The sequence below is a fragment of the Quercus lobata genome, chromosome 8 (genome assembly GCF_001633185.2).
Source record: "Quercus lobata isolate SW786 chromosome 8, ValleyOak3.0 Primary Assembly, whole genome shotgun sequence".
Classification (NCBI taxonomy): domain Eukaryota; kingdom Viridiplantae; phylum Streptophyta; class Magnoliopsida; order Fagales; family Fagaceae; genus Quercus; species Quercus lobata.
This window is the reverse complement of record NC_044911.1, coordinates 58460361-58481060: the sequence shown is the minus strand read 5'-3', so window position 1 is coordinate 58481060 and position 20700 is coordinate 58460361. Positions and strand designations below refer to the sequence as shown.

The following is a 20700-nucleotide window of genomic DNA, read 5'->3' as shown; positions in this document are numbered from 1 at the left end:
CTTATGTTAAGTTTGGTCTATACCAAAATTTTTTTTTTTTATACTTTGGCCCCCCTCATTTTTGAATCTTGGTTTCGTCCCTAGTTCTCCTTCTTTGTTTTATTGGAGGCTTGGTTGAGCATCATTATGTTTCATCAAAATGAGATACAAATATGTTAGGGTCCATTTGCTAATAGTATTAGTGTTTCTTTTTTCAAAAGAATGTAAAAATAGTTTTTTTTTTTTTAATAAAAGAAAATTAAAAACATGTGTTTAGAGTACTCATAATGCATACATTAATTTTTTGTAATTATCAACCACTAGACAATTCTTACATAGTTACAAAGCACTGCTTCAACCTCTCACAAAAGGAGTATGCCTCATAGTGAGTCCCACATGTTTTTGTAACCGACTCAAACCCAAGGAAGTGTTTTTACATTTGGCTTTTCTTTTTTTGAGAATCTACTTTTAATTTTATCAAATTTCGGTGTTCTCCCCACTGTTAAAATTTGGATAGAGTTTATTGATGTGGTAAATAAAATTTATAGATCCACGTCACTTAATTGCATAATAATTTTATGTTACGTTCTCAATTCTTTCTGAGAACAGATTAAGCTGAAATCGTAAGCCACATATTTACCGCAGTTTCGGTTGGAATTAGAACACCGGTAGAATTTAGTGGATGTGGATGATCAATGTTTGGTAATAGGCGAGGGACACCACCACCAGCAGTACCATCAGAGATGTGTACTTTGGGGTTTAGGATAGTCTCTTTCTTCGCGTACGGTTTAAGGTAAGCACTACTCAAATTTTCAATGCTCTCCGAAATGTTATGGAAACTGTCCACCATTTCTTTGCTTTTTGAGAAGCGGAATGTAAGATCCGACGGGAAGGACCAGAATGTGAAAGAGGAAGTGGATGAAATCCTTGCCCGCTTCTGCATAAAGTACTTTTTGGTTTTCTGTCTACTAGGCTTCCGTTTGGATACCAATGAAAAATAAAAATTATTTTACTATTCAGTTTATTTTTATTACTATTCATGAGTCTCATTGCACTTTTTGGTATTATTCATAGGCTCAACTGTACTATTTCAGCTAACTTTTATCCTTATCTACCGTATTTTCAACAATAAATGTTAGTTTCAGCAAAATAAGTAGTATCCAAACAAAATTCTAAAAGTTTCAAATGCACATTGGGTTCTTCCATGGACTCTGTCTAACCTTGTATTTTTTTCGAATACACTGACTGGACAGCTTATGTTCATGTTGCTTGGCGGATCATACTTAGAGCTTAAGAGATTCCGGGTTTTGATCAGCTATGGTATGGGCTGAGATCCTTGAATAAAAAACGAGGAATAGTGAAAAAATCTTACTTTTGGTGAGCCACGGTTCATTGTCAGTCACCGGTTGAGGAACAGGAAAAGTACTGATTGTGAATTTGTGAGTAAATCTCTTTGCTTTTTTATTTCTTCCATGTACAATAAGGGTTTCACAAATTCCGAAACTTTTTCTTTTTCTTTTGTAAAGATAAAGTAATTAGCACATACCCTTTTGTAAACCTCAATCTTTCAGTCAATTTTAGCGAAAAATATAAAAAAGAAGAGAAAAAGTTTTCCTGCATTCAAGAGGTGATATTCAGGAAGTCTGAAGAAAGCACACATGATACTTTTTTGATAAAACAGAAATTAAACTATTAGCTTCTGATAGTAAATCTTGAATCTACAAGGGATTCCTTAAATCCACAAGGTGATAAACTAAAATCCACCAGAGAAAAGTTTGAGAATAAACTGTATTTTTATTGATAATAATCTGATTTGCCTTTAGAAGCTACAAAACATATAAATATTGAAAAAGTAAAACCCTAGAACGATTAGGAAACGTCTAAAACCCTAATTCACACTAATTACAAGATTGGTGGCAAAATACCAGATTTTACCAATAATTGTAAAATTGAGTTAAATGCAAAATTATAAATTACTGTCCTTAAGGGTCGTCCCAAAACAAGCGAGACATATTCTAACTATTGAGCAAAAATTTATTAAGAAAACAAAAATTACTAAAAAGACAAAATCATGGTTTTCAAGGGCTAAATGAAGGAATTTGCCAAAACCAGGATGCACCTTGTGGCAAAGCAATGATTATTGCTCAGAAGACCGTTTTTCTTTAGCTTACCAAATTTCATGCAATTTCGACTCTGTCGCCCAAATGATTTCTACTGGTGCATTTTTGCCTAGCGTGATTTTAGGTCTGCTTGAAAGTCCGAGAAGACCATGGTGATCAATTCTACGTCAAGAGGCATATAAAGCAATAGACTATTTAAAAAAAAAAAACTTATGTATTAGGAAAATTTTATATTCAAACCAAGAAAATTCATCAAACTTTGTGGCAATGGATATAGTTACTAGACATTATTGGTAGGTAAAAAAATAATTTGTGGTGAACTCAAATTAGAACAATAACAGCTTGCTATCTAAAATTTATTATAAATATGTTGTGAATGTAACATTACTCTTTGGTTTTGTATCAGTTCAAAACTTGGAAAAGTCCTGATTGTGACTAATCTCTTTGCTTTTCTTTTTCTTCCATGTATGAGAAGGGTTTTCTTCCATGGGCAAGTATTACAAGGTAACAATTTAGCGAGAAACCTGCATTCTCATACTTTAAGAGAGTAGGTATAAAATGAGATATAGTTTAAGGGAGTAAAGTGTAATTTTCCCATTAAATTTAATCATATGGTTGCACTAAGAAATAAGTCACATAATGAATTAATTATTCTTTGGAGAGAACATATTTTGTGTTGGATTACTACAAACTCAACTGAAAATGTTGCCGATCCAGTCATTGGAGACACCGCTTTGACAATGGTCACTATCAATTCAATTGTTGGAGCCATTGTTCTCGCTGCTGGTTCTAACAATCAAGTCATTGGCCCTCCAGCCACTAGTAGCTTCAATGGTTCAGCCACTAGCCACTGATTTTGGTGGTTTGCTTGAAAAATTTTACTCGTCATACCAAACACTTAAAAATATTATATTGAAAATGATTTACATGTAAAGTATTTTTTGTTTAAAAATATTTATTTCAAAACTAATTGAGCTTACAATGCAACGTTGGTCCAGCAGAGGATATCAACAATTAAAATGTGGCATATTATGGTACTAGTAGATAAATCAAATAACTATGTATTGTGCAAACATGTGTTGAAACACCTCATTATTAAGGTCATCATAATTCAGTGATAGCAAGCAATCTCAATAATAATTAACAGAAACTTACAAATTTTTTTTTTAATGAAACATAATGCTGCTTAAAACTAAGCTTCCAGTAAAGAGAGAGAGAAGAACAAGAATACTAGCCTTTACGACTAACGTTTAAAACCTAATTTGCAACCCAAAAAAAAATAAAAAATAAAAAATAAAAAAAGAAAAAAAAAGAAAAAAGAAAAAGAACATCTTAGCAATGGCATTGAACTCTTGCACTCAATTCTCATAATTGACTTCTTGTTTCACCATCGGGAGGAAGACATCAGTTAAAACACTCTTGGAATACAAAGAAGCCTTGAGCAATTTTACCCCCTAACAACAAACCACATAAATTAAGGAACAAAATAATTAATAATTATATTTAGATCAGTGAAATAGCACGTCTTCACATTGAAATAGGCACATTCCAAAAGCAAATAGATTTTCAGAAAAGAAATAAAACAAAACATGCAGGTGCCAACTAGAAATTAGGACATGAAATAGCTAAAACTAAAAACTCAATTTGAGTATTATTTTGCAATAGCTTTCACCATTAACGTACTTAGGGAAAGTAAAAGAAGAAATTAATAAAATAGAACTAATGGATTAATTCACAGAAAGCAAAAGAATGAGTGACATAACATACCTCATCCATGCCAAAATTGACCACCTTCTCCTCAAGAGCCCTTATTCCCTTGACATTAAACTTGTTAATTAGCAGAGTGATACTAGACATGGTGGACATAAGTTTCACCTCTAGATCATCCATCACCAAATATGTAACCAGCCCTTTCACGTACCCTCCCTCAGTACATGAGGAACTCGTTTTCGTTGCGCTTGGACTTGGTGGGTCTACCATATTTTGCTCGCAGTTCATAACCTGGGAACACGAGGGACAGATTGCTCTAATGTCATAAGCTACATATGGGTCACAGCTACTGCCGACATTTTTACACCTATAGAATTTCGTGGATCTCGAAGATGATGACGGTGGTGATGATTCAACCTTTTGCAATAGGGGAGAAAGCCCAGAACCACCACCACCAGAGATGTGGACTTTGGGCTTCAGGAGAATCTCTTTGTTCACACTTGGTTGAAGGTAAATACTACCTAAATTTTCAATGCTCTCGAAAATATTCCCGAAACTGCCCTGCATTCCTTGCTTTTCGAAAAGCGGAATGAAAGTTCCGACGGGTAGGGCCAGAATTTGAAAGAGGAAATCGATGAATTCCTTGCCCGCTTCAGCAAAAAGCACTCGTTGGCTCTCTCTGTCTATCATAAGTTTCAAACTCACGTTGGTTTCTTTCATGGACTCTAGCTTCTTCTTCTTCCTCTATTTTTTTTTGGGGGGGGGGGGGGGGGGGGGGGGGGTGGGGGTGTGTGGGGGTGGGTAGGGGGGGGACAAACGATACTCTGGATAGCTCAAATGAGCTTATGTAAATCGGTACATGGCTTGGAAAGTCAAGAGTCTCCCACGGTTCATTGTCGGCCACTGATTGAGGACTTGAAAAAGTTATGAATGTTGTAACAAAAGTTCACCCATTTGAAGTTCAAAACTATTTAGAAAATTAGAGGCTGTTTGGATGCAAAAATTTCATCACTTAATTTTCGTCACTTAATTTCCATCATTCATCACTTAATTTTTTACACCCGTTTGGTACCATCACTCACTTTCCATCACTCAATATTGTTCACACTATTTGCGAGTCCCATCCCTGTCACTCGACGCAGCTTTTTTTTTTTTTTTTTTTTTTTTTTCAGTACCCCAAACCACCGAACCAATAAAAAAAATTAAAAAAAAAAAAAAAAAAAAACTAACCCAGCCAAAAAAAGAACCCAGTGAAAAAAAAAAAAAAAAAAAAAAAAAAAGAACTAAACCCAGTGAAGAACATGAAGAAGCCACTAGTGTGAAAGGAAAAAGGAAAAAAAGAACATGAAGAATGCACACACAGAACCCAATGAAGAAAAAAAAAGAAAGATGGTCAAAAGTTGCGGCTGTAACTGACAATGAGTCCTTCCATGTAGTGTTATTTACGGAAATGTCATTGAGTTATGAGTTATGGAAACTGAAAACAGTTAAAATGTGTTTTCAATTTCCATAACTCATAATTCAAAAATTAGAGAATTGAGTAATGGAAACAGAGTTATCGTGCGCCAAACAGATATTGAGCTATGGGTCCCACCATTTTTGAGTTATAAGTTATGGAAACTGAGAATTGAGTTACGGAAACAAGCCATCCAAACAGCCTCTTAATGTCTTACTGCATGCAAGAATATGAGGGAGCAAAAAAAAAAGAAAAAAGGTATATGTGTTCAAGGGTTGTGTGCAAGGCCTATGATTAGATAAATCTTAAACACTTATCTTCTTTTCTTTTCTTTTTCTTTTTTTTTTTTTTTTGACTGTCACATACTCTTGTATGCAACAATGGTTACATACAAATATATATATATATATATATAATTAATAATAATATAATAATAATAATATAATAATAATTTCCCAAAAAAATACAACCTCCTTCCAAACAAGCACTTACTCTTTTTTTTTTTTCTTTCTTTTCTTTTCTTTCAAAAGTTGTAAGTTTTTTTTTTTTTTTTTTAATCAAGTTGTAATCCTTCCTGGTCTAAAAGCAAAGAAAGCAATTATCTAAGCTTTTTTCTCCAAAGAGAAGAAAAAGAAAAAGAAGCAATCAATGACAAGGGCCCACTATCACACCTCTACATGGGCCCACTATCACTATCACACTTTTATCACTCACAACTTGTTACGTAGACAAATTGTAGCACAAATTATGCCATTTTATGTAGTCCTAGCATTACTCACCCAAAAAAAATAATGCACAATAAATAATGGTCACAAACATTTTCACAACTTTAGATAGGTTAGTAAAGCTTTTGCGCTAGAGGAGTGGGAGCAGGGTCACTAAAACAACAGTAAAGTTTCACGAACCATGAAGGCAAAGAAAAGAGAAAAGTGAAAGAGCACAACTTTTAATGTCATAATGGTGTGTGTTAACTCCTAACGAATGCATCATTCTTTGAATGGAAATTATATGCATAGAAAATATTTTTCAAAAAAATTATTAGGCGGACCTCAGACTTTTGTCCCTTTTTTTCCTGCCACATGCTCATGGATGTAACAATTGTTATATACAAGTATACAGCAAAACTTTTGCTAAAATAAATACAACCTCCTTCCAAATTAACAAGCACTTATTCTTTTTTTACTTTTCTTTTCTTTTCTTTCAAAAGTTGTAAGCTTTATATATATATATTAATCAAGTTTCAAGCCTTCCTAGCCTAAAAGCAAAGAAAATTGTTTTCTAAGCTTTTTCTCCAAAAAAAAGAAAAAGAAAAAGAAAAAGAAGCAATCATGGACGAGGTTTTATTTTTTAAAAAAAATTATGAAGTCTCTTTCCCTTTAAACTTTTTAAAGAGGCTCATAAGAACGATGTTAGGATCACATAAAATGACACAATTTGTACCACAACTCGCTCATGTGGTAAGTTGTGAGTGATAAAAGTGTGTCTCAATATGGACCCACCATCACACTTCTACTACTCATAACTTATCACATAAGTAAGTTATAATATGAATTATGTCATTTTATGTGGTCAGCTATGCACAATAAATAATGGTCACAAACATTTTCTCAAGTTCAAACAAATAGAAAAGCTTTTGCATTAGAGGAGTGGGAAGGGGGGGGGGGGGGGGGAACAATAAAGTTTCATGCATTGTAAACACAAAGAAAAGAGAAAATTTAAAGAGCACAACTTAATTTTAATGTCATAATGGTGTGTATTAAGTCCTAACGAATGCATCATTCTTTGAATGGAAATTATATGTGTGGTCCACGAAAAATCTTCAAGTAGTAGTATTTAGGCCCTAATTTATTTGTATGTCGGCTATGTCATGATCCTACAGGTAGGGTCCCAAACTTCGCCTGATTTGTCTCAACCAAATCTTGCTAAAAGTACTCCCCTTAGGTTTCCCTCTACTCCCCTGTGTTTCCCAGTATTTCCCTCTTGATTTCTCACTCCCCCATTTTTTCCAACCAACCCCCAGTGTTAACCCTCTTCCCCTTTTTATAGTCTCTCGTTAGTAGGGTTGTTATCATTATATCCCCACTTCATACGTATTCCAACATCCGTCAAAATCCTAAGGGATCCTCACAACTTTAGAGGATTCTCTTGGAACTTGTTCCAGACGTCAAAATAATGTTCGGCAACAAATTCCCTAACGACACTATCAATCCTCGGTTACTAACCCCATTATGTTCGCACCTTATTCCAGTTTCCCTCATCATTAGTCAGTGTTAGACCAACCACCTAAAGACTTCCTCAGGTGACCATTCCTTTGACCCATCATTCTAGCTTCTGGGTCGACCTGCTGTGATAGGGCCTAAAGCCAACCTATTCCATTCGGGCCATGCTCAGCTTCTCTAATGGGCCTTGGACCTTACTTTGGGTCCTAATGGGATAGGCTAGCACGTGCCTTTCGAGCCCAACCCCCCACAATATGCATAGAAAATATTTTTAAAAAAATTTATCACAACTTTTTATATTTTTAATTTTTCATGAAAATAATATTAAAAGTTTTTATAAATAGTTTATTAATAAAATTTTCAAGGTACCTATTAAAAGGATTCTTGTTTGAATAATAAAAAGTACCACATTTTAATCAATTAAGTCTAAAATTCATCCACATCACATCATGCAAAGTTATATAAAAATATATGATTACTATAGTAACTATGTAAATTAATACTGGCATTTTTTATTTTGCATTTAGTTTTTTTTTTTCTTTAAGTAAGTTGAAGATGAAGGAAGAAAGTAAATAATGACCGTTGTGTGTGAAAAATTAAGAGTGACAATTAAAAATATTGATATTTTAATTAAATGTTATATAAAATAAATAATTTGATAGAGCACATTTTAAAAAGTGAATAAAAGAATAAAAATAAAAAGTATATTTTTATACTAAAATAGACCAAAAAAAATTTCACAAAATGATACAAATGCTCTAATTTCTTTGAATTAGTATTAAGATTTCGTGCAAATAATTGAGACAAACTATCATTGTGAAATTTGGCAATTAAAAAAATCACAAATTAGTTGTTGAAAAATAAAACACATACAATATAAGTATAAAAGCATATGACAAATAAAATATTTTTGAAAAGTCTAAATAGTTTTCAGCCTCAAATGGGTGATTTTTATATTTTATAAAAAAATAAAAACAATATTCATAACTTTTCAAGTCTTCAATCTATGGCCGACAGTGAATTGTAGTTCATCAGGAGCTGTGACTTTCCAAGCAACATGTACTAATTTACATGAGAGCTATGAGGTTTATCGTTTGTCACAAAAGCTAAAAAAAAAAAAAAAAAAAAAAAAAAAAAGGACAGCTAGAGAGAGTCCATGGAAGAAACCAATGTGAGTTTGAAACTTCTGATAGACAGAGAGAGCCAAAGAGTGCTTTTTGCCGAAGCGGGCAAGGAATTCATCGATTTCCTCTTTCACAGTCTGGCCCTACCCATCGGAACTCTCGTTCCACTTTTCGAAAAGCAAGGAATACAGGGCAGCTTCGGCAATATTTACGAGAGCATTGAAAATTTAGGCAGTATTTACCTGCAACCAAGCGTGAACAAAGACACTCTCCTGAGGCCCAAAGTACAGATCTCTGGTGGTGGTAATGGACCCCCTCTTCTATTGCAAAACATTGAATCATCATCGACATTCATGAAATTGTATAGTTGTGCTAGAAGCAGCTCCGCCTGTGACTCATATCTGGCTTATGACTTCAGCGCAATCTGTCCTTCGTGCGGAAATGTTATGAACAGCGAGAAAAATATGGTAGACCCACCAACTCCAAGCGCAAGTACTGAGAGAGGGTACGTGAAAGAGCTGGTTACATACATGGTGACGGATGATCTAGTGGTGAAACCCATGTCAATCATCTCTACTATCACTCTGCTTAACAAGTTCAATGTCCAGGAATTTGGGGCTCTAGAGGAGAAAGTTGTCAATTTGGGCATGGATGAGGTATGTTATGTGATCATTCTTTTGCTTTCTGTGCATTTTTAGTCCATTATTTTTAGTTTCTGTCCTTCCATTATGGTGAAAGTTACTGCAAAATAAGATGTTTGAGTCCTAATTTCTAAACAATGATATTAGTATAAGAAAGAGACGAAATTTTTGGAATTGATCACTGATCCGTCTCATTCCCAAGTTTATGTACCTCAATATTTCTGGCTATAGTACATACACGATTTGTGTGTCAATTTTCATTTCAAATGCTATCATTCAACTCTAATTTCATATTGAAAAATAAAATATTGCATTCCTCTCTCTTTCCCCTTAATGTCACTTGTTAGTTGTTATTAGTCTTTGAAAAGGGGAAAACAAAACAAAGAACTGACATATTGTGGGAATGTCATTTCTCTTCTGGAAAATGATCTTCTCCATCTAACATTGAAACGTGTTAATTTCAAAGTAAAGATTCGGTATTTCCCAATTCGAAATGTAATTAATCATTAATTTATGTGGTTTGTTGCTAGGGACTGAAGATATTGAAGGCTTCTCTATACTCAAAGAATGTTCTAACTGATGTCTTCCTCTCGATGCTGAAAGAGGAAGTCAAATGTAAGACATTAGCTCAAAAGGATGAGCCGGCCTGATGACACAAAAAATTACATAACTTCTTTTCTTTGCCACAACTGGGTTGTGACAGCATGCCATTTTTTGTGTCACTAGACTTTTCCCAAGAGTATTGATAAACTGTTTTTTTTTTTTTTTTTTTTTTTTAAGTTACTGTTGTTTTTTTACGTTGCAAATATGTTTAAATGTTGGTCAAATCGATGTAGCAATATTAAGGCAATATGCTCACTCTTTTCTCTCTCCCTCTTTGTTTTATGAGTATGCAAAACAGGGAAGGAGCCACTCATTGCTTTGGTGGCAATGGCCTCTCCCAAATTTTTTATAAAAAATAATAGTTTATATTTAGTATTAATTTTAGCCTTTTTTTTTTTTTTTATAAAATTATAATTTGTCTTCTTAATAATACCATTAATGCTATAGCTACACATTTTTCTAAAAAAAGTTTACAAACTATTAGGTTAGTAAATTTTTACTATGGAGTAGTTCATATTTGGACCCATCATTTACATCACTTTTTTATATATCAATAACCACTCACCACATTAGTTATTTGTAAAAAAAAGTTTGTAATTCTAACATTTTCCTCATTTTAAAGGCCATAAATTTTTTTATAGATTTAAAATCTAAAACAGAATATACAAGATCCAAAAAATTAGCCCAAAAACAACAATTTCCAATAAAAAAAAAAAAAAATTAAGCCGAGTAAATCAATTTCACCCAAAATAGTTTTGTCATTATCCAATAGTTGACACATGCATAAAAAATTAAATAAATAAAACCCTCAGTGGCTAAGCAGCAGTAGAGTTGCCGCACATAACTAGCATAACGAGTTGTTCCCCCTAACTCTAAGTCTTAACTATGTCCCTGGCTAAGATCACAACTTATTCTACAACTTTTGTTATAACTCACCACATGATAAATTGTGAGTGGTGAAGAAAAAGTTTTGAGTTATTGGAGGCTTAGTTGAGCATCATTATGTTTCATCAAAATGAGATGCAAATATGTTAGGGTCCGTTTGCTAACACTATTGGGGTTTCTTTTTTCAAAACAACATGAAAAGCTGAAAACAATTTTTTTTTTTTTTTTTTAATATACTGAAAACATGTGTTTAGAGTACTTATCATGCAAACGTTAGTTTTCTGGTAATTATCAATCACTTTGTATGGTCGAGTTATGATGACCTCAACAATGAGTTGCTTATGGCCTGTTTGGAAGTTTTGAGAGGGAGGAGAGTAGAGGGGAGTAGAGGGGAGGAGAGTAGTGGGGAGGAGAGTAGAGGGGAATGATTCCCCTCCACCTTATTTGGATGTTTTTAAAATTAGTAAGGGGGAAGGGAGTAATTAACCCTTCCCCTTGTTTGGATGTTTTAAAAATTAGGATGGAGAGGGGAGGAAATGATTAAAATAGACAAATTTACCCCTATTTGAAAATGAACTTGCAACATTGATTTATGATTAATTTGTTAGAATATTTTTTTTTGATAATTTTTTTATGTGAATTAAATAATCAACATTAGTATATGATTAAATATTTTTTCTACTTTTTTATTATATTAAAAAAAAAAAACCATCTTAGAAAAACTTTTGAGAGTACAGAACTGAAGCAGAAATTCTTTTGGGGACTTGAATACACTGGGCCCCTGGTGTTGTGTATCAACTCATTGGAAGAATCATTTACTAAAAATTAATTTCCTTGCTTCAACTTTGTTTCTAGACCACAAGAAGTTCTCCATAGAACCATGATTAATTGAGTCCAAATTTACACTTGAAAGATGATCACCTTCCTTTAAAAAATGAGACTGAGAGTAACAACTACAAATCTTTTCGTCAAAAAAATTGGGAGTACCTCTCTGTCATATAGTGTGCCTGATTTCCCTTATTTATTATTTGCTGCTTGATAGCTTTACATGCCTTTATTTCTTCTTCATATAGAACCATGCAAGAGGCAAAAGAAAAGAAATCAATTTGAGCTAAAAACTCGTATATGAGCTTCGGCCTAGAATATGGACTTGATATATCTCTATTGTGCCGAATTAAGTCATCTCTTACAAATCGAATATTCTTATCGCCATTTAAATAGAATGCTATGCTGTTGTGCCGAATGAAGTCATCTCTCACAAATCGAATATGCCTACAGCTCTAATATAATCAAATTTGATATATAATTATATAAGAGGGGTGGGGGAGATGGAGCAGGTGAGCATTGGCAGTACAGCCAATTTTTGAATCAAAGGCCTCATATGACATTGTATCATGCCTGACAACTAAGAAGTGAAAAGCATAAAAATGAATGTAAGCAGACAAAGTTTTCAAGCCACTGAAAAAAGGACACTGTTACAATGAGCTATGACCATATCTGTAATTGTCAACATACTTGCAATGAGCTATGACCATATCTGTAATTGTCAACATACTTGTTTTAGAAAGAAAAACTAAAAATAAACACAAGCTAGTGTCAAAGAAAAATTAATCCCAAGAGTTTACAGTTTAATGGTCAATTGAAAAGGTTTTTAGAAGCTAAAATTGTCTTGGAACATTACTTGCCTAACTGTTAGAGAAATTTAGACTGCTATTGTGGATAGTTTGGTTTGGTATATTTGGAGTATGAGATTACCTCATTCGCAATCTAGAATCAATTCCTATCTCATCCAAGAGATGGAACACGTCTTGCTCAGGAATGGGAAGACGTGCCAAGCTCCTCTCAAAAATTAAATTTCCTTCTCTAAGTGCTGAATTTCCTTCTCTCATTGCTAAAGCAACATCCTGAATTGCTCCCATAATTTGTTCCATGTCCTCATTGTTCTTCAATCGTTGCTCGTTGTGTTGGTTGGAAGCCACCTTCTTTACGTAGCATGTCACACAAATCTAAAAAAGCTCCAGGCCCCATGCGTATAATATCACGACACTTTTTATTTTCAATTATCTCTCTCATTAGTTCATCGCGAACACTTCGTCTTTCTAAACTCAAACTACTAATTGAGTAAGTTACTTGTCTCCTTTGAGGCCTCCTTCGAAGTATTAACCAATAGGCAACAAGACAAACTACATAAGCAATTGTCATTCAACGTCTCCATTCCTAATCCCATAATCCACGTCTCCATTCCCAAATTTGCAATACACGTCTCCTTTTATTCTCTTGTCTATCCATCTAATAAAAATATACCATGACAGAAACGCTATTACAATCCATAATATGCATAAAAACACTAAGCTATTACAATTCAATGTGTTTTGTGTAATCTATTATATAAGAATATAAAACTTAGAAAGTATTTGGCTTGCTAGTGAAATGCCACTTCATGGTTATAGTAATGACTAAAACTAAAATCAAATAAAAGAAACAACTTCATAGCCATTTTAAGTTATTAGGAAATGGTGAATTCAATCATATAACTGGTATTCTAACATTGAGTGCATGCATGTGTGGGTATATGGGTTTATGGGTATAGTAGATCTTCACATATGCCATCTCTATTTAATAGGTTGTGGCGTTTGTGCTCCAGTAGGTTAGGAGTGTTTTATCAAGTTCTTCCAAAGTAATGGCTTTTGAAAAATTTTCTGGAAAGGGCTTTGTAGGCTTGAGATAAAGAAGAAATATGGAGAGGGGGCATGAATATTTTAGTAGGTTAAAGACTTCTTCTTATGGAGTGGATCTTTGGAAAGGCATTAGGTAGTTGTATAGCAGGGCAGGTGGTCTTGGGAAGTTACCTTTCGAGTTTGTCTTTCTTACATTGCTCAATATGTTTTTGAATGAGCACAGTCATAAGGCATAATGGGTAAGCTGGCTTAGCAGATTCATTTATGCCCTAAACTGTTTTTGCCACCCAGCAACATTGCTCAAATCCAAGAGGAATAATTTTGTTATCTTCCCCTATAATCCCTTTTATTACAAAGTCAACCTTAAACTCTACTACAACAATCCGTTGCTTATTGGAGGACCCATAACTATGAATATTGGCTTTGACCATAGCCAGGCGAGCAGCTTAAGGTTTGGTGCATAAGTGTATTTATATAAAATGCCTCCTATCTTGAGCCAAGCCCAGTATGTTATGAAGAGCACAACTCATCTAACAAGTATAACAGATTAAGTTGAAAAAGCAAATCTACCTTATCAAAGCATGCTCTTGAAATATATATTGATAGTCACATGTTGACTCTTTCTGCAAGCCCAGTGTGAGACATTACCAATGTAATGTAAGCTTTTAGGGAAAAATACAGTAAAAGGGACAAGTCTAGTCAAGAAGCCAAGGCAGATAAATGGTCATTAGCATGGACTTCCCTTCTTGACATGCATATGAAACTGGGAAGAAAATTATATTCATTCAAGTAAATTGATCTATGAATCCCTTAATTGGTTGATGAGATATCCTGTTTCTAAACAGAACTAGAACATGACATTCGCACTACAAAGTGAGCTACATACCCCTACACCCAGTACTGTTGATGAGATATCCTGGTTTCTAAACAGAACTAGAACATACATTCGCACCACAAACTGAGCTACATACCCCCACACCCAATACCCACCCACCCACCCACCCACCCACCCACTCCCCCCAAAAAATATGAAAACTAAAGTAAGCGGCGTACAGAAAACTCAAAGTAAGCACTATAACATTGCAGACAACACTCTAGGTAATGTCTCACACTGGGCTTGCAGAAAGAGTCAACATGTGACTATCAATATATATTTGCAAAATGAGGAATAACTAAAAATAGCAATTTCAAGAGCATGCTTTGATAAGGTAGATTTGCTTTTTCAACTTAATCTATTATACTTGTTAGATGAGTTGTGCTCTTCATAACATACTTAATCAAGCACAAAGTATTCAAATGATATAAAAATAAACAGAAACCCAAAATTATCATTCAAAAGAATTTAAAAACAAAAAAAAAAACAATCCAAAAAGAAGGAAAAAAATGGTAGTGATTGTCGTCTATCTCAATGATTAAAACATGCCACTTTTTAATTTGAGGCAAATCATTAACAAACATATTAGGCAAATCATCACAAAAAAAAAAAAAATAAATAAAAAAACAAGAAATTACCCAAATCAGAAACCCCTTCACAAAAAACAAGAAATTACCCAATAAAAATAAACAAGAAACACAAATCCATAGCCAAAATATACAAATTTATGCAAGTTCACAATCTAGACTCACTCAAGCATTTTATCAAACACGTTATGAGCAATATTTTGAAACTTTAAAATTTAAGGAAAAAAAGCCCTCAAATCCGAAACCCACCCACAAATAACATGTTATTACCCCATAAAATCACAATTAATAAGAAATTACCCAATAAAATCACAATTTTAAGAACATAGTTATTTGATTCAACTTAAAAGAAACCCATGAAATAGAAATTAAAAATAGAGTTTACCTTTGTGAGAGAATGCTAGGCGTGAGAGAGAACAGTGAAGAAGTTGTGAGAGAGAGAGAGAGCCAGTGTAAGCTGAGAGAGCCGAGAGAGCTTGAGCGCCGAGAGAGCTTGAGAGAACACAGAGAACACAGAGAGCTTGAGAGAACTGAGACCTTGTGGGTTAGAGTGTTTTTTTTTTTTAACGTTAAAATGCCTTGTAATTTTTTTAATATAATAAGGGTAAATTAGGTAATTTACATATTTAATAATTTATGTGCTTTACTCTCCTTCCAAATCTCTCCAATTTGGGGGAATTAAAAATGAGGGGTTGGAGGTAGTTGAAACCCCTCTAAACCCCTCCAAATCCCTCCCCCTCCTTCCTTAAAAAACTCCCAAATAAGATAATTAAACTACTCTCCTTCACTCTACTCTACTCCCCCTCTATTTTTTAACATCCAAACAGGACATAATAGTCTCCAATCTTAACAAAGAGTACAAATTGCACCTAAATTGACCATTCAAACTAATGATCAATTATATAAAAGAACAGAAAGGAAAGTCTTAATTATATAAAAGAATGGGTTTGAGTAAGTTACAAGGACAGAAGGAAAAATTACTCTCCCAGGTTGGTAGGGAAGTGTTATTGAAAGCAGTAGTGCAAGCCATTCCTATTTTTGCTATGAGTTGTTTTAAACTTCCTATGGGTTTGTGTAATGATATTAAAGCAATGATCAAAAAATTTTGGTGGGGCCAAAGGGGTGATAGGAGGAAGATTCGTTGGAAAAAATGTTACACTCTATGGCAACCAAAATCTAAAGTTTAATGATGCTATGTTAGTTAAACAGGTGTGGAGGTTGGTTCATGATACTGATTCTTTGTTTTATATAGTTTTTAAGGCCAAATATTTTCCCACAGGGTCCATCTTTGATGCTAAGGCCAAATCAAGGTCATATGCTTGGAAGAGTATTCTCAAAGCTCAAAAGGTGATTTTATTGGGAGCTAGATGAAGGATAGGTGATGGGACCTCTGTAAAACTTTTCATGGATTCTTGGCTCCTTGGTAGTAATTTTGGCTGGATTCTTTCTCCAATTTCGGTGCTCTTTGAAGATGCCACAGTGGGTCAGCTGCTGGATAGTGAATCGAGGTGGTGGAATACGAGTCTTATAGATTCATTTATTTATTTTACCGTTTGATGCTCAGTTGATTAAGTCCATACCTGTGTGTTATTTTGCTTAGGAAGATTTTTTTTTGGCCACACTCATAGACTAGTTTGTATCAAATAAGGTAAATTGTGGTGTGAATTGAGTAGCAATGAGTTAGCTTCATCTTCAGATGCAGTCAGAGAGAAAAAAATTTTGGTCTACCCTTTGGAAATCAATTGTTCCAAATAAGGTTAAAACTTTTCTTTGGAGAGATTTTGACTATGCAGAATTTACATAAGTGTAAGGTTGCTTCATCATCAATTTGCAGCCTCTATAATGAAAAGGAGGAGTCAACTATTCATGCTTTATGGTAATGTGATAATATCAGACCGGTCTGGGATGCTTGTTTCACCTCGCTGCCTTCTGAATTTTTTAGAGTAACTTCATTTCTTGACTTGGTTGATTTAGTTTTCAGCTCTCATTTAAATTCTGGAGCCTAGGCTATTTGGAATAGACGGAATAAGGTTCAGGTTGGTGACGAGGTTTGGCCATTGAATAAGGTTGCTAGTGTGGCGCGTTAATATCTCCAGGAATTTTAGCGGGCCAGGTAGTGACCAACAAAGAAGGCGCACCCAAGGAGACCACGATGGAAACCTCCAGATGCTGGTTATGTCAAATTTTGATGGGGCAATCTTTGAGGATTTACATTCTGCAGGTATTGGGGTGGTGATTCGGGATGGGCATGGCGAAAGGATTGCTGCCTTGGCAGAAAAAATCCCTATTCGAGATTCCGGATGCCGAAGGTGTCCTTGGGGTGATCTCGTAGTTCCTACGGGGTGGAGACGATGGGGTCGGCCCATGGATTTTCCTTCCTTTTGCCGCATTTCGCTAAGCAAGCGGTTCAATTTGTTCAAGAACTTGGCCTTCATAATTCCATCTTTGAGGGCGACTCTGCGTCTTTGATTAATGCTATTAGTAATGGACAATTATTACCTTCATCTTGTGGTCATATTATAAAAGACATTCTGTTGTTTTCTAGCTCTCTTCAGAGCTTTTCTTTCTCACACATTTGTGCTTTAGCTAATGCCTTTGCCAAGAGAGCAAAGTTTTCTTTTCCATTATTGGTTTGGATGGAGTCTGTTCTACCAGATTTTTATAATTGTTATTTGTTGGATTTTTCAAATGTTGAATAAAGTGGCCTTCTTGGCCTGTTTCTCAAAAAAATAATAATAATAATAATGGCCACGCGCACGTCATCACTCCAATCTAGAATAACTCAAGATAAAGCCTAGTAACCTAACTCTAAGGCTCTAAGAGCATTAGCATTAGCATTAGTCTTTCTAAAATTTTCTATGTATTTTAGTATTAGAACCTACTTTGTCTACTTTAGCATTAGAACCTACTTTTTTTTTTTTTACACAAATACTTTACAAAAACACTCATATCAGTCTACTTATTATACATTATTTTTTCTTTAAATAATATTTTTTTATTTTTTTATTAACCCACTTTAAAACACTTTCTCCCTCTTTTCTAAACCCTATCTCCTTTTCTAAAAACTCTCTCTCCAATTGACCTTTACAGCTCAAATCATCAGTCTGAAAACTCTCTTCATCCGAGCCTCATCCTTCCTATGGTAGTAACAATAGTAGTAGCTAGTCTCCACAGCAAAGGCGATGGTAGCACTGGCTAGGTTTTAGGTTTTTCAAATCTGAAGAGTTTCTCTCACCAGAGCCTCATCATCACTCTCTCTTGTGGCAGCAATAATGACAGTGGTGAGCTTCCTTGGCAGAGCCAACGACTTAGGGTTTGGGTTGATTTGGGTTTTCCATTGGGTTTTGTTTTGAGCTGATTATGTTTTTGGTTGATTTTGATTTTGGTTTGGGATGCATTTGAGTTTATTTTGATTTGATTTTCTTTGATTTTGGGTTGATTTTGTGTTTGAATTATGATGATTTGTTGTAATGGGTAGTGGGTGGATGGGTGGTGCTAGGTTACGGTGCTGCAGGGCTACGGTGGTGATGATTTGGTCTTCCTTTTTCCTCTTCTTCATTCTTCTTTCTCTGGGCATAGAAGATAGTCATGGAATGAAAGAGAGAAGAGATTTGACAAGGCTGAGTGAAGAGAGAGAAAAAAAGTCAAATATAAAACTACAGTAATCGTGTAAATATACACGGTTACTGTAGCATTTTTGCATAGGTACAATGCTATAGACCCATTGATATGGGTAGTTTTTGAGCCGAAATGTGTAAAATTCACCAGATTTTGTATTTTACATAGAATGGTGCAATTACTCTAAGTACCAAGGTTAGGGTTTTTTTATTATTATATTTTTTTTAAGGTTCTAACTTCAATATTGTGATTTAAAAATTTTAACTTTCCAAAAGATTGACCTAATAATTCTTAAGATCTCATAAATGTCTTATGCGATCTATGAGGTTTTATGGCCAAGGTTTTATGGCCAAAATGTTGAAGCCACCTCCAAAATATTCTTCCTTGCAAAAATATTTTCTTAGAATTCTAATAAATAACTCCAAGGGATTCATTGTTAAATGCTTCTTTCGAGAAAACTAACTAGCAAGAGTTCTTCTCATATGATAATTAGAGTCTCTCATTATTTTCAAAACCGACCTTCAAAGATTTTACCGAAACAAAATATGATGCATGCTACATCACCACTTAAATGATGGGATTTTATAGTTTTTCATTGCTTGTTAAGAATGTATTAGCTCTATCATTTCTATTTTATTCTTAAAATCATGGATAAAAATGGTACATCATACTTGTAAAAGAAACCTTGTAAATGTAGGTTTATTGTTATGTATGCAAGCCATGGCTACACAAATATTCATGAACGATTCTTAAATTTTATTCCGTACATATTAAGAGAATCTATGATAGTTCACTGCATGGAATGAAACCAAATTACTCAAAACAAACAATTTATTAATCATAGTGATGGGAAAGATAATTATGGAAGGACGATTGATGATGAAGATGAAGCAATTTCAAAACATGATTGTGTTGATGTTAAACTAACACCTGAAGCCTCAATTTCTTCACGTCTAGCATATTGAAGTTCTTCATAATTTTCTTGATCACCAGAAGTTTTTCGAATTCCCTCCAACTCAATTACAACCTCTCTCATTGTAGGACGTTTCTTTCCATTCAAGTGCAAACATCTTTTTGCAAGATTAGCAACTATGATGACCCCTTCTTTATCACCTTCTTTCTTTACTCGATCATCAAGAATATCAAATAGATGGTTCTCCTTCATTGAGAGAATGAAATATGCAGAGAGACTTCTACCTTCTTCTGACCCTGTTGAAAAAATGGGTTTTTCTCCAGTTAAGAGCTCAACAAGGACTACTCCAAAACTATACACATCACTCTTTTCTGTGAATTGGCTTGTATGGAAATATTCTGGGTCCAAATACCCAAAAGTTCCCTGAACTTGGGTGGTTACATGAGTTTGGTCAATTGTTACCGATTTTGATGTCCCAAAGTCCGCTATTTTCGCTCTGTACTTTTCGTCTAAGAGTATGTTGGTGGACTTTATGTCTCGATGATAAATTGGCGAGGCAGCTGCTGAGTGTAAGTAGAAAAGAGCTCCTGCAATTTCCGTGACAATCTTTAAGCGCATATCCCATGTTAATGGAAAATCTTCATTTTCTTCATGGAGATATTGGAAAAGTGTCCCATTAGGGATGAATTCATAAACCAACAAAGGAATTTCTATCTCCAAACAACAACCAATTAGCTTAACCACATTTCTATGGATAATTTGTGAAAGAATGACAATCTCATTAATGAATTGTTCGAGATTCCCCTTGTGCACTGTGTTGCACTTTTTAATTGCGACAATTCTTCCATCACTTAACATTCCTTTGAAAACTATACCATAGCCACCCTTACCAAGTATTCTACTTTTACTAAAATTGTCTGTTGCCTTTTCTAACTCCTTCGAATTGAACAATTTTGTAATTTGAACATTGTTTTCATTTGAAGATAATTTCCTTTCTAACAATAAACCACCATTCTTTTCGAAGAATTTTTTTTTGAGCCTGATTTCACTTCTCTTCTTTATCACTTTGCATAAAACCAGTGTAATAGATATTAGAAATAATACTCCTAGGATTGTACCAATACCTGCATAAGTCAAAAAAAAAAAAAAATGAAATATCAATGTTTTATATATATATATATATATATATATATATATATATATAAATTATGAATGTGTAAAATAGAGTTTGTTAAAATATGCCCTAATTTTTTTGTAGAAGTTACCAATTTTTTCAAATTATGTTCCCATAAT

At 34.2% G+C, this 20700-nt stretch overlaps 3 protein-coding genes across 3 annotated transcripts; 1 reads left to right on the top strand and 2 right to left on the bottom strand.

Annotated features, from left to right (window-relative positions):
* Positions 1-3188: 3188 nt before the first annotated feature.
* Positions 3189-4556, bottom strand: LOC115958102. The gene is made up of 2 exons (XM_031076466.1): positions 3867-4556; positions 3189-3553 (listed from the first exon to the last, which is right to left on the bottom strand). Exons 1-2 carry the CDS (start codon positions 4527-4529, stop codon positions 3458-3460), a joined length of 759 nt encoding a protein of 252 aa, XP_030932326.1. The 5' UTR covers positions 4530-4556; the 3' UTR covers positions 3189-3457.
* A 4076-nt stretch (positions 4557-8632) lies between these two features.
* LOC115954567 lies at positions 8633-9981 on the top strand. The gene is made up of 2 exons (XM_031072458.1): positions 8633-9264; positions 9780-9981. Exons 1-2 carry the CDS (start codon positions 8641-8643, stop codon positions 9897-9899), a joined length of 744 nt encoding a protein of 247 aa, XP_030928318.1. The 5' UTR covers positions 8633-8640; the 3' UTR covers positions 9900-9981.
* A 9372-nt stretch (positions 9982-19353) lies between these two features.
* Positions 19354-20265, bottom strand: LOC115957136 (wall-associated receptor kinase-like 2). The gene has a single exon (XM_031075359.1). It carries the CDS (start codon positions 20263-20265, stop codon positions 19354-19356), a length of 912 nt encoding a protein of 303 aa, XP_030931219.1.
* Positions 20266-20700: the final 435 nt, after the last annotated feature.

Excerpts from the sequence above, each read along its gene's own strand:
- LOC115958102 (XM_031076466.1), bottom strand. The coding sequence starts at position 4,529 with ATGAAAGAAACCAACGTGAGTTTGAAACTTATGATAGACAGAGAGAGC. Across the intron at positions 3,554-3,866 it reads TCAATTTTGGCATGGATGAG|GGGGTAAAATTGCTCAAGGC; the intron begins GTATGTTATGTC and ends GTTTGTTGTTAG.
- LOC115954567 (XM_031072458.1), top strand. The coding sequence starts at position 8,641 with ATGGAAGAAACCAATGTGAGTTTGAAACTTCTGATAGACAGAGAGAGC. Across the intron at positions 9,265-9,779 it reads TCAATTTGGGCATGGATGAG|GGACTGAAGATATTGAAGGC; the intron begins GTATGTTATGTG and ends GTTTGTTGCTAG.
- LOC115957136 (XM_031075359.1), bottom strand. The coding sequence starts at position 20,265 with ATGTTAAGTGATGGAAGAATTGTCGCAATTAAAAAGTGCAACACAGTG.